Source organism: Magallana gigas, chromosome 8 (assembly GCF_963853765.1).
Source record: "Magallana gigas chromosome 8, xbMagGiga1.1, whole genome shotgun sequence".
Lineage (NCBI taxonomy): Eukaryota > Metazoa > Mollusca > Bivalvia > Ostreida > Ostreidae > Magallana > Magallana gigas.
In genome coordinates, this window is record NC_088860.1 from 43,897,498 (window position 1) to 43,910,894 (window position 13,397).

Genomic DNA, 13,397 nt, shown 5'->3' on the forward strand with positions numbered 1-13,397 from the left:
ACAATTGGGCCTTTTTCTCCCATGCCTACTTGCACACCTGTATCCTGCAGAGCATGGATCCCTGACCAAAGTCAGTATTAGAGCAAGATCTGCGCCTGAACAGGCAGATTGTCCACACACCTGACTGACCTCCAGGCTAGGTCCACTGGCTATAGTCTACACCATCATCCCAAGCTGTCTAAGTCATGCCAGGTTCAATTTACTATTCATCCTTATTTTAATCTGCAGCACTAGTGAGATTTCTTTATATTGCAGTTGATCAAAATGTTTAATTTCAACATTTTTGATATGTCTGTATTTGAAGACAATTTGGAAGGGGGGATGGGGTACTTAATTGGTTTTGCTTAGCTTCAGAAATCAGGTACTCGGAAGCCACCAGTTACCCATCAAGCATCGAACCCGTAAAGTATAATTGTAAAGGAACCAGTTGCTGTGAATAATATAGAAGCAAAGGACAAGAATTTTGAATTGATTTCACTCGTCGCCTAGTTATTTCCCTTGGATCAGAATCATAGTGCAGCTGTTTCAAAGCCATAGCTCTGGTAGTGTAAAAATTGTGATTCCTAAAAAAGTTGCCTTTTTTTTTTTCTTTTTTTTTTTTTTAGAAAATAGTAATAGTCATCAGGTGTAGAAATGATGCAGCATATTGGGGGGAGGGGTTCTTAATTCTCCAACATGTTTCAGAGTGGGCCACCGTGTAATGGGTTTCCATATCGTGAACAAGTCTTTTCCTGTATGCAGTTGGAAGAAGCATGAAAATGATTACAGAATCAAGTGTTTAAAGGAATGCCATGTTAATTGTCCATACTCACCACGTGTGTGTAAGCCAAAAACACCTCGTTTCTTTTTGGTTAATTTTGATGCCTTTTGTCGTAGAGCATGTTCTTGATGCTTTATTTACAGAATAGAATGTTGGCCATGGAAGTGTTTTCTCATAATTGTCATCAAGGTTAAAGAAAGCTTCACTGGAATTTTGTAATTTGATGCCTCATATCAACCCGAGAAAGGGGGGAATGAAATGCTAGTGTTATGGAATTAGTTTGCAGAAATACCACCTTCACAGTTTAAAGTATAGGAGGAAAAGTCTCTTAATGGACCCATGCAGTTCCTTAGTTTTTGCTGAACAATAAGAAAAACCAGTCAAATGACCCTAAGAAAACCACAATAAATAGCTCCTCTCCATTCAAGTTATGAAGATGGATACTAGTGTAAAGATATTTTGGTGAAGTACATGGAATTAGAGCAAGTATTTTTTTTTTGGATTGAAAATAACTCCACAATTATTTTTATTAATTGGACAATGCACACCATGCTTTATCATGTGTAGGGGGGAAGGACGTTTATTTGAATTTTGCAGAGAGAAAGTGCTGTAGGAAAGTATGCTGGATAGATCAGAGGGAATTTATGAAAGTGAAAAAGCGCAGCCTTCCTTGATTTAGTGAAGAGGTATTGGTGAAATTGCAAGTAGAAAATAGGCTTGAAAAATTTCCATATAGTTTAGGACACAGCTCTAACTTATTCAGGACAAAAACCAAGTTAATGCAAGACATAAAAGGTAATGACATCCTTCGAAGAAAAAAAATCACTGTCTTGAGGGGGAGGGGATTATCATTCTTTCAACATGTTTCAGAAGCCAGTTCATGTAAAGGATCTTGGGGCCTGTTATCAATTCTTCTAGATTGCACTTAATGAAGAAGTAGAAAAGGACCCTAGGACTTCAGATGCTAAAATGTTCAAGTGGATATGTGTGTAGTGAAGACTAATTATTATTTTTTTTTAACCATTATGTGATTTGGAGAGGATATTCTTTCAACTCTTTTTACAGAAAAGGAAAAGGTTTTCAGATATTGCATAGTAAACAACTAGGTAACGCCCAAATGCTTAAGATATCTCTACATAGTGAGCTTGGAAGGACCCACATTTCCATATTTTAGAGAAGTTCAGAAAGTCCAGCAATTTATCCAGAAACTATCTGGCAAGTTCAAATGTTCATTTTTTAAGTAATTTGAACTCTGGGGGAGGGGAATCCTAATTCTATTGAGTTAGTTTCAGAGACAACTTCATGCGCAACATTTAGGATAAGTGTGAATTCATTCTTGAATGGACCTATGCAGTTCCTAAGTTTCATTATACCAAGGGGGAAACCTGCCCTGTAAAAATCCCATCTCCAGACCCCACCAATTGAAAGTAATGAAGATGGAAAGTGTGAAGAACCTAATGATGAAAGCCCAGGAGTATTGCAAGTTTTTTGTTTGGATTAATGAAAAGAAATGGTTTAATAAACTATGCAACTAAATCTTCAAATATAAGATATGGAAAGGGGGGCATATCTTTTAAAAATTTTCAGAGAAAGAACCAGATGGAAGTGTTTTAGTGACAGTCATTTTAATGGGAAAACTACAGAGGTAACCTTCAAGAATAATAAATGAAGATCTTGGGATTTACTTTTTCAACCAATGTGATGCAAGAATTCCCAATGAAAATGTAGGACCATAGTTTTCTTGTGTAAAGTCCAATATGCTGTTTGTGCCATAAATTTAAAGGTAAAAATTCGATATCCAAACCCTTCATTAGACCAAGTAAAAATTTTCAACAGTTTCCCAAACATCAGAATTGCTTTCTGTATTGTTTTGGGGGGAAAGGGGAGCCTAACTTTGCCTGCCTAGTTTCAGATTACAGTTTGTTTAATCGAAACGCCACAAAGTAAATGGGATTCAAGTCTGAAGTCGTTGATGGGACCCCTACAGCCCAGCTGAAATGTCAAGATGTAAGCTTCTATGGGGATTATCAAGAAAGAAATGGGAAGAAAAGAATATGTAAAGTTTTGTGAAGATCAATGTAATACAATTGTTTAAATCAGCAAGACACCATGAGCTCTTTATTTGATCATAATGGACATCTTAATGGGGGGACGGGATGCCTAACAATGTCAACTTGCAGAGTTCTAGGCCCATGAAGTTGAATCAAGTCGGCCCAGTATGTGAAGAAAAATCTCTGGAACTTGGTATGAAATATGGTATTGTCATCTCATTAAAGAAACAACTAGTAATAGCCAAAATGCCATAAAATACTACATGAATGAATTAGAAGAGAATTAAAGAGGACATCAGATACTTAAAGAATTCATAAGAATATAATACAGATCTATATTTGAAAGCAATAGGAAGGGGTTTTCTTGAGAATTTTTGTAGAAATGAAGGAACAATGAAAAGACGTGGCTGTAAATCAAGGCAAGAATCTTAATCGGAAGAATGAATAAAGTATTTCATCAGGTGAAGTGTAGTGTTAATGTGACCATGTAGTTATTTGTGACCTTGCTTTCCTGTGTTTTGTTTTTGGATAATGAAAGCTCTTGCAGAAAATTAAAGAGTAGCCCGTTTGTGAAAAGGACCCATCATCGTGTTCCATCGTTATTGTTAAATAGTCAAGTCTACAGTTCCCTGTGTCGTGAATACTGTCCAACAGGACCTATTGTGAGTGTCCTAATTTTAAAAGTATAGAATTAATATGGTATAAATGCCAATTATTATTAGATTTTAATCGTTATTTAAAATTTTTGGGGGGTTTGGGGGATGATCAAGTGTGTCCAGTTTTTTGCAGGCAAACGAGTTCCTAGGAACAGAGTTTGAAGAATGTATACACTGTATAGTCCATCATTCATTATTTGGCTTTAGTAAGAGTTTTTCTTTTAACCTGTATCTACGTTGTGTTTTAGTTAAAAACTTTAATGTATAATCCAAAGATCATTACATAGTAAACTGCTTTTCTGTTATTGCTTATGATGCAAAGTAAAGATCTAACCTTAAAAGCTTTCCTATTGTATTGGGTTTAAAGTGTTTACATTGAGATTTTTCTTTCCTCCTTTAATGTACACTGACTTTATTGTGATGTGAATTAGATTAGGGGTTGGGTATGTTTGATTTGCATGTCTACAAGTAGGATGGACTTTTCTTGACAAGCATTGGATGTAGATCAGCTGAATTATACTCCCTGCTGCTATTGCACAGCCCTGTTTGTACAAAGAGCTACAGGTATTCTCCTCTTTTCTCATCAATCACTTGTATCTGTAACAACACAAACCTAATTTGATATTCGTTGAGTTTAATAATAATCAATCCCTTGCTAGATTTTTTTCTGTGATTGGGTTTTAGAAAAAAAATTTGTCTTTAACTTATAAATTGTGCTTTTACATGTATTTATTCAACCAACATTAATACTTTCTAAATAATTCAACATGCATGTTTTGATGTTTTTTACACTTTATCAAACAAAATAATTAGATCTTTTACCTTTGTATTCAAGATTTAATATCTATGTTCACTAGTAATGATAATGCCAATGTGTTCAAAGATTAGCAATGTGTATTGCGTGTGTATGTGCCATTAGATGCTCTCTTTTAGTTGACAACTTGGGTGCTCTGGCAATTTATCCTCACCAGAATGTAAGGAGTCTGTGATCTAGCGTCTATGTGTACTCTCTCGTTGCCTACACAGATCTTGTCCCCTGTATATCCAATCCAACACTGTAACATGTAATCTTGTGAGCTGGTTTCTGTATAGTGTGAAGATAAATAGCATTAGAAATGATTCTGCGGCTTGCTGAAGTCCACCATTTAATTTTACCCTATCTCACCACTGGCATTTCATTTTTCACTGTTTGTTGTTATACTACTCTTTAATATTTCTTTCGTGTGGAATAAAGTAGCCTTGGTGTATAAAAACAGTTAGTAATATTTATCTTCTCTGAACTAGTACTAGCATGATTTACGAAGTGTTGTATAATTATAATGCATAGCCATCACAAGATTGGTGGGGGAAGTTATGGTTTTACTGTATTATAGTGCTAATTTTATTTTCCACTGATGTTTTTGAAGGTACATGTAATAATACTAAACCATGTTGTAGCATGAACTTGCGCTTGAAACAAAGTTAAATGATGTTACCTGCTAAGTTTTCACTCCTTTGCTATTTTCACTGCTTTCTGGAAATATGACATCTACTGAATTATTGAATATTTTCTCCATAGAAACTAATATTTGATTATGTCAATTGTTGCGTTGTAATTTGACATCTCTAAAATTTGTATAATTATAAATTGACTATTCTAGAAATTGTCCTAATTAGGACTAAATTTAGGAAACAAATGTTGATTTATCAAACCATGTGTTTACATGTGATGAAGGTTTTACTGTTTAAAGTGATTTGAATGTGTCTTGTTCAAATTGTCCCATGGTTATTGACCACGGGACTTGGTGCTTTTATTTCTGTTTGTTATTTTGACAGGGTTTATGCTTGGCCTCAGTAAGTTTTCTTGTGAAACATATTCCAATTCAAATTTGTAAACATGTCACATGGTGATTTAAGTAGCCATGTTGTTGGTTTAAATTACTCTCTTTTCTGTTCATGTTTATTTATCTAGTTTTTGTTTAAGGGGTGAAATAAATGTGTTACTGTGTCTAAGGGTTAAAACATGTGGTAGTGTGAAGTGGACTGTCCTGTTAGCGAGTTGCTCTCTGTATGAGGGATTAGGATAAGGCTGTGTTTCTGTTACAGATCGGAGGCCTCGGGTGTGGACGCAAGTACAGTATATGTGCCTGGCAAGATATATACGTTAGGTGTTTACCCCAAAGATCAAAATTTGGCATGGTCAGAGAGTGAGAAAACACTTGCCTGCTGGTCAGAGCATTGGACAAATCTCACCTCCCCCTCCCCTCACAGAGGGGAGTTAGGGTTGGGTGACCGGCTCGCAGCATACAACTGACCACTTTTTGGTTCCCTCGTAATGATAAAGTTAAAGATTTGATATAGAATTAATGTTTAAAATTAACAGAAACCTACATGTAAATGTTACTTACAAGTAAAAGTAAAGTGTTTTGATTGAAAATTGGTCGAAGGTGTAACTATAAAAATAATTTTAAAAATTCAATTTGCATTACAAAATTTTTCTTCAAAGTGAATGTTGAAAATATTAATTGTTTTAAACGTACTATGAAAGTACAACTCTGTTTTTGAAAATCTAATGAAAAAAAAAATTGATGCAGATTTCAGATTGTATTGAAAATGAAATGCTAAAATAAAAGATATATAAACTGTTACTGAATTGTTGGTTTTTCTGTTAAAGTATGTGACCATGACTCTCTTGCTGGCTTGGGGGAAGCTCTCTCCACCATTGCAATGCATGGCATTTTCAGATATAGTCTAGAATGGAAAATGTCCTACATTAAGTGGTGTTTGAGCATTGCCTTTGATTCAGAGAGGAGGGCCTTTGTTACATCATTAATAACATGGCATTGTATACAGATGTTGGGGTCTAATGGCAATTCAAGCTTGTCGGGTACCAAGAGAAAAATGCAAGATGAGGGGGAGTACAGGGCTGCGTTCAAGATCGTAGCAGCTAGCCTAGCCGCTAGGTCGTAGATATCTAGGTCTATTGAACGGACCGCAAGGTTAGCCACTAGGTCTCGGATTTGAAGTTGGAAATATTCAACTAAGGACTAATTACATCGACAAAATTTGTTAATTTCAAGCGGAAATATACATGTTAAAATTCATTATAACTTACGGAGTGAACAAAATATCGCTAAATAAATAGATTTCAGGGTTGTTACAAAGTGGTAACTGAGGTGGCCATCTTGAATTTAATGCTTAGCTTAAATTATTTAGGCTACGAATATCTACGTAGCGGCTAGGCTAGCTTAACGTTCAACTACCTAGCCCTGCGTAGCTTCTACGATCTTGAACGCAACCCAGATAATGTGGAAATTATAATGGTACAAAACGTACTGGTACATTATTTCCAATACACGTACTAGAATACAGATTGTGCTAAATATTAGAACTGAAAGGAAGGAGGAAGTTTAGCTTGATCTACAGCCAATCTTAGAAATTGTTTTTCCAAGACTTTCAAAAAATAGGTCGGTTGAAATAAAAATGATTGACACTTCTCTTAAAGAATTTATCAAAGTTGTAATGCAACCATACACCTGCATCCAATACCCAATAGAATGATAACATATTTAATGTTGATGATGAAATGATCGCACTGTGTTCGGATCCTCGTTTAGAATATAAGGGTTTTTTTTTTATAAGATTTGGTGCGGTTCATAGTGTAGACAATCGTATCCTACTTGCCGGATTGGCCTCGTCAACACAGTACCTGTAAGTGCTAGTCAAAATCTGTGTATGAGAGATAGGGAATTTTAGTGAGCACTCAACAGATCAGCATTGAAGACAAGCACTTGATCCGCTGAACTGGCCTCTGTGAAACATCAGGCATGTTCTGCATAGTAGGTTCTAATGTCGGTGCTTGCCAAACCATTTATGTTGGGGGTTTAGGGAATTTTGGAGAGCACTCGCAAGCACCTGCTCTACAGAACATGCTTCGGGTCTACCATGATCTCTCCTTATACCTCAATCAGTATATTACTGTGGAATCATTAAAAATTTGTAGGAGCAAGTTTCATATGGTTTGCGTTGCAGTTTTTCCATTGGTTCTTTTGATTTAATGGATTTACCTGTAATTCTATGAAAAACAATTGTTTTTATTAATTTGTTCAGGACTTGCATTTATCATTTGATTAGGAAGCCCATTAAGAATTGAGCCACTACAAATTTCAATGATTCCACAGTTCTCTGCATCAGACCAATTTGTAAACAAGTATTGTGAATTGTGAGAAGTGGAGCGGATCTGGGAAGATGTCCTACGGGGTGTAAACAAAAAGACAGACAGAAACATGCACTTCCATTAATTCCTTAAATACATCCATCTACATGCAAGTGTATATAATACAAGTACTATCACTTTTTCATTCAAAGAAAAACATGAATAAACATTTCCCTCTACTTGCGATGTTTTGCCAAAAGAAATGATAAGAGAGTAGGGGTCTAATAAACCTTCGCTGTATTTTTTAGGAATTCAATTATTAAAAACATGTAGGATATTGTTTTAATATGTTTATTTTTTCAGTTAACCGCAATGACAGATTACCTGGTACATGTATGTTTAAAAAAAACCAAAAAAACTATTGCACTGTATTTGAGGGTAAAATAACACTATCAACAGCATTAACTGCAAGGTGTGCCATATAACAGGTCTATCCACAGCACTAATATAAGATGTCATACAAGATGGACAAAGATACAGGTTAATTTTTGATTGCCTGATCTTATTTCAAAGAACATTATCCATGACTTTAATCATGAATTACTAAGTAAGTTTTTCTAGCATGATGTAGAGACTATCAGCTGTTGTCCCTATAAAACTCACTAGCTGGTCATGGCCTCAACTGAACTTTCGGATTCATTCAAACTGTTTTCCGCTGAAGACAAATTATTTTGTGCCTGGTCTTCCTCGTCTCCTACATATTCATCATATTCATCGTTTTCTTCATCGTCATTCACATCACTCATTTCCTCGGCCCCTGCCAGTAAGTTAAGGTCAGGCTCCGAGTCTTGGATCAATATTTCAGTGTGATTTTCATTGGAGTTCATAACACGACTAACCATCTTTCTAACATGGCGGTTCATGTGGCGCTTCAGCACATAGCCCCGGCCGAATCTCCTTCCACATACCTCGCAAGGAAAGGGCTTAACTTTTTGATGAGTCTCAAGATGATGGTAAAGAGAGCTTTTGTCCGTGAAACTTTTCCCGCATTCTTCACAAGAAAATGGCCGCTCGCCACTGTGAATTCTGAGATGCACAGTCAGTGCTCCCTTCTGTCCAAATCCTTTCCCACACTGGCTACAGATAAACTCCTTCATGCCATCATGAACCGTCTTCATGTGGCGGACTAGGTTACAGCTCCATCTGAATGCAACCCCGCACTCATCGCACCGGTGGTCCCGCTCATCCGTGTGGATCTTCTTGTGGGCCCACAGGTTCCGCGAGTCACAGAAAGCCCGACCACAGACATCACACTTGAAGATTCTCTCCCCAGTGTGGGTCCTCATGTGAGTCTTCATGGCCGCTATCAGATAGAAGGCTTTACCGCATACCTTGTAAATAGAAGGAGTTCACAACATATACACAAAAATAAAATTTACAATTTTAAATAAAATATTATACATATTCTTTTTAAATTTAAAAAGAATATCTTCTTTTTCAAATTCTGTTTATCAAACACATGAAGACTCTTGTATGAGGCTTACCTCACACTTGTATGGCCTCTCTTCATCATTGAGGTGAATCCTGGCATGTTTTCTCATGTCGTACGTACTGGCAAACATCTTCCCGCAAGTCTCACAGGAAAATGGCCGCTCGGAGCTGTGACGCTTCACATGTTTTCTCATGGTGCTGGGGTCACGGAATGCCATGCCACAAACCTTACAACAGAATGGCTTCTCTCCTGTCAAATACAAAAGATTTAACATTATTTTGATGATTTATAAATAGATGCCTTACTTAAAGGTGTTCTAACAGTGCAAAGACTATAGCTGCTGTGTAGTTGGAATTAAATATGTGTAATATATATACACTTTTTAAAATAACAAAATATGGTGGAGAATTTTAATGTTCAACAGATGTGCTTATGTATACATGTATTAATAATTAATTTACATTATAGTACAATAATATCAGCCACTATTAAGCTTTTAAAACCAAGTACTCGTGATTTAAATGAATTTTATGACAGTGATTGTATGACAACAATTAATTCATGAAAAAGCAGTCACGTACCTGTGTGAATAGTTTTGTGTCTTTTCAGAGTGATTTTCTCTGCAAACGATTTGCCACATTCATCACATGTAAGTGCAAGCTCTTTGTTGTGGATGCGGTTGTGTCTCTTCAGTGATTCGTACAGCTCGTACGCATTGTTACAGAATGAGCATTTAAAGGCCTTTTTGTCATCGTGCTCATATCGCATGTGAGAGGAATACAACCGCCGTGAGTCAAACACCGCAGAACAGTGGCAACAGGTGTACATGTCGGAGATTCCGTGAACTTCCTGTATGTGTTCCTTCAGCTCGCTATGCCAGACTTTTTCATAACAGTGGTCACATGACACCTTTCCCCCGCATTTTCTGACTGGAGTTGCTGTCCCTTCGCCATCTTCGCTCAACGAGTCTTCCCTGGTTCGCCTTCTGCTGGTTGACTCACTAACAGTAAGCGAGCAGTTATCACCACATTTCTTTAGGTGGAGGAGATAAGTGTTGCTGTTACTGAAGTCTTCTCCACACATATCACAGTGGTTATCCACCTCCTTAACCACTATCCGTCTGGGCGGATTCTTCCGCCGGGATTTTCTAATCTCATTATCCACATGAGTTTGAATGTTTTCAATTGATTCTTTTGGAGATTTTTTATTCTTTTTTCCCACATGAACTTGAATGTTTTCTGTTGTTTCTTTAGGACAGGTTTGCTGGTTTTCGGTCGCTTTGATGAGGCTTTTAATTTTACTGTCTAGCTCTCCCTCTCTGTTCTTTGACATCCTCACTACCGTGAGGCAGCTGACAATATTTTATCCAGCCCTGACCTGGAATAGAGTTTAAAAGCTAAAGTTAAACATATAATGATATTTTGAGCACAAATATGTATGTTTATAATATATAGCGGTCTGTTATATGCAGAAACTACATTCTATTTCTCTTTGTAGCTATAGATCTCAGGAATTAACACAGCCAATTTTACTATTGTGACAGGTCTCTAACTTGAGAATGACGAGGCTCTACTTCAGAACCTTTCATCTAAACTGCCCAATCATGCTCTCATATACTGACTGGGCTAAGGGGTTCTATAATTGTGCTACCTCTATATATATATGCTTGTGTAACAGGATGGGATGGACCAGACCGGGACTCGCACCTAGCTCCCTGAAACTTCAGTCAGGTGCTCTGCCAACTATATGGTGCTTGTATTTGAACCAGTCTGATTTTCACATTCTTATATAATCTTTTACCTCAACAAGGAGCAGCCCAGGCTCTTCCCTAGGCATGAGTTAACCTGTCAGTTCCAGGGGTTTGTCACGGTACCAAGTGTAACCGATGGGAGAAATGATGACGGACCAGACAGGATTCGAACCTGGGCCTCCTAAATCTCTAGTCAGGTGCTCTATATATATAGCTACCAACTGAGCTATCTATAGCACCGCTATTCAATTGAACCGGTCTGACAGTCACATTCCTCCCCCTTAAATAATCTTCACCCTCAAAGATGCATCTCCAATTCTTCCTTTGGCAGGAGTTAACAATGTCAGTTACAAGGGTTAGTCGCAGCTAGCAACAAACAAATGTATTAATGGAATGGAAAACTAATGACGGATCAGACAGGGATTTGAAACTGGGTCCCTGGATCTAGTTAAGGTGGTATGGGACACCTCCATATTGTGATGTCTTGTTTATCGAATTAAACAATACAGATAAGTATAATGTTATTGACATACATTTTCTTACTAAACATTGTCATCCAACAGCCTAGCGCAGTGGGTGAATTTGAGCAATTCACTGCGAACCTGCAGTGCCCTGGTATATGATCAAATCAATCGTAACTATACTCAAATCTGACCATCACACATATGACAGTAATTAATATTATTTTACTAATTATATATAAGTTTATGTACCGTAATTCATTATATATACATATGATCTGCATGTAAGGAAAAGTTATTTTAAAAAAAAAGGATTTTGCATTACAAAATTGAAGATAAACATATTCCACCTTACTTCAAAATATAATGATCGAATTATAAAAAAAAAAAACATTTACGATAAATTTGATGTACATGTGGACTGCTGTGGTTATGTGGAGACTTACATGTACATTCACTTGTGGTTACCACCTGCCCAGCCATCTCCCCCCCCCCCCCCCCCCCTCCCACACACACACACATGCAATTAATTAGAGACCTTTATTCAGGCGTTTATTGAATTCAACAAGTATGATATCTCAAAATCCCATCAAGGAATAAACCCCGAAATCTGATAAAGCTTGTGAAGAGACATGCCGTATCCTCATAAACTGATATATGTAGGGGATGGGTGGGGCATATGTGATCATCTACCATGTCTACTGTGGTCGTGACTTTGTTTCAAAAATGTTATAGTAAATGGCAACTTATCGGTGATTAGCATAACAAAACAACATTATACATTACCCAGAATATGACACGTCTCGGGAAAAATAAAAAAAAAAATTGGCTGGTCGAGGGCATATGTCAGTGTCTGTCAATCCGGAAATTTCTGTGCGCAGCTGCGGCTGAATATTTTTTACTTCCGCTCACGTAGAGCAAAATGACAACAAGACAAGTTGCAGACTGTCTCTCGTGTTAACATGCCATGTGTTATATTTTAACGGGACATATTTGAAAGATTATGGCAGTAAGTTTAAACACGGATTTCAATTTTCTTCGGATTTACCGCTTGTGAAGATAATAGTGGTTGACAAGACATGAGAATTTGTAAGGTCTAACGTCATCATTCATGTTATATTATCCTATTCGGAAGGAGTTCGACATTGACCTATGCTGCTAGTATTTATCATGTGCTATAGAAAACTGGAATTGAAAATTGTGTTGTATGTATATAATTACCGGTTTATAAGCAGGGATTTGTGGAATTATTCCTGACCTATACTCTCTGAGTCTCTCCCAATGTTCTGCTTCCACCACCCCTTACTTAATATTTCGATAATCAGAAATACCTAAGTGCCTAAACTATATTCATCCACTAGAATAAAATAAAGTCCAGATTATCTATTTAGAAACACCACCTCTATAGCTACAGGTTTCAATACAAAGTCTATGGGGACAGGGACGCGCGTATATACTAACGTGTTAGTCCCAAGTATTTCTGAATGGAGAAAAGATGTTAACATTTTCCAATATAAATCTCCATAAGAAGATTGTGTTAATTCTTGTTAATTAATTTCTCTGGGTGAAAATAGGTGAATAAAGAAATCTTAAATTTTCGCCCCTACATAAATTTTAATTGTACAGCTTCTTTGAAAAGTATGTTTATTTTCATTAAAATTCAGTAAAATGTGATGGAAACAGTAACCTGAGCTGAGACAGACTATACTATAACTAATCAACCTTCAACCAAACCTATCTGTGCCTTGCATGATACCTAATACACATGTATTTTTATGTGTGCTTCAGGTATAATCCTGATCCAAATGCATAGATTAAATTAAGACCCAAGTTCCAGTGCTTTCAGAATTTTTTTTATAAGTATATGAAACTCAGAAAGGACAGAAAGGTGAAAGTAATATTGTAAAAAAATTATAAAATCATTATATGGTGTGTAATTTAAAACTTTTATTTTGTATTTTACAGGATCATCCACCTGAGGGTGGAACGCCAATGGAGGCAGAAGGTGGGGCTAAAAGTCCAGCAGCCTCCAAGGTACTGTATTACTCAGCTGTCCAGCCTCACGGCTTCATCTTATCTGAAAGTTATGCAT

At 36.7% G+C, this 13,397-nt stretch overlaps 2 protein-coding genes across 6 annotated transcripts in view; one reads left to right on the plus strand and one right to left on the minus strand.

Moving 5' to 3' along the window:
• Positions 1 to 7,937: 7,937 nt before the first annotated feature.
• Positions 7,938 to 12,228, minus strand: LOC105330680 (oocyte zinc finger protein XlCOF6). Of its 2 annotated transcripts, none has more exons than XM_011432548.4 (4): positions 12,092 to 12,228; positions 9,676 to 10,471; positions 9,147 to 9,343; positions 7,938 to 8,993 (listed from the first exon to the last, which is right to left on the minus strand). In XM_011432548.4, the coding sequence occupies exons 2-4, from the start codon at positions 10,424 to 10,426 to the stop codon at positions 8,265 to 8,267; spliced, it is 1,677 nt and encodes a 558-aa protein (XP_011430850.3). In that variant the 5' UTR covers positions 10,427 to 10,471; positions 12,092 to 12,228; the 3' UTR covers positions 7,938 to 8,264. The 2 variants fall into 2 exon arrangements, with proteins under 2 accessions (XP_011430850.3, XP_065924333.1); XM_066068261.1 differs by lacking the exon at positions 12,092 to 12,228 and adding an exon at positions 10,895 to 11,457.
• Positions 12,201 to 13,397, plus strand: part of LOC105342939 (GRIP and coiled-coil domain-containing protein 2) — a 38,439-nt gene continuing 37,242 nt past the window's right edge. For all 4 annotated transcript variants that reach the window (XM_066068257.1, XM_066068258.1, XM_066068260.1 and 1 more), the window contains exons 1-2: positions 12,201 to 12,314; positions 13,271 to 13,339. In XM_066068257.1, coding sequence (XP_065924329.1) covers positions 12,309 to 12,314; positions 13,271 to 13,339 — 75 coding nt within the window. In that variant the 5' untranslated portion in view covers positions 12,201 to 12,308. The remainder of the gene's footprint in view (positions 12,315 to 13,270; positions 13,340 to 13,397) is intronic.

Excerpts from the sequence above, each read along its gene's own strand:
- LOC105330680 (XM_011432548.4), bottom strand. The coding sequence starts at position 10,426 with ATGTCAAAGAACAGAGAGGGAGAGCTAGACAGTAAAATTAAAAGCCTC. Across the intron at positions 9,344-9,675 it reads ACACAAAACTATTCACACAG|GAGAGAAGCCATTCTGTTGT; the intron begins GTACGTGACTGC and ends TGTATTTGACAG. Across the intron at positions 8,994-9,146 it reads AGAGGCCATACAAGTGTGAG|GTATGCGGTAAAGCCTTCTA; the intron begins GTAAGCCTCATA and ends TCTATTTACAAG.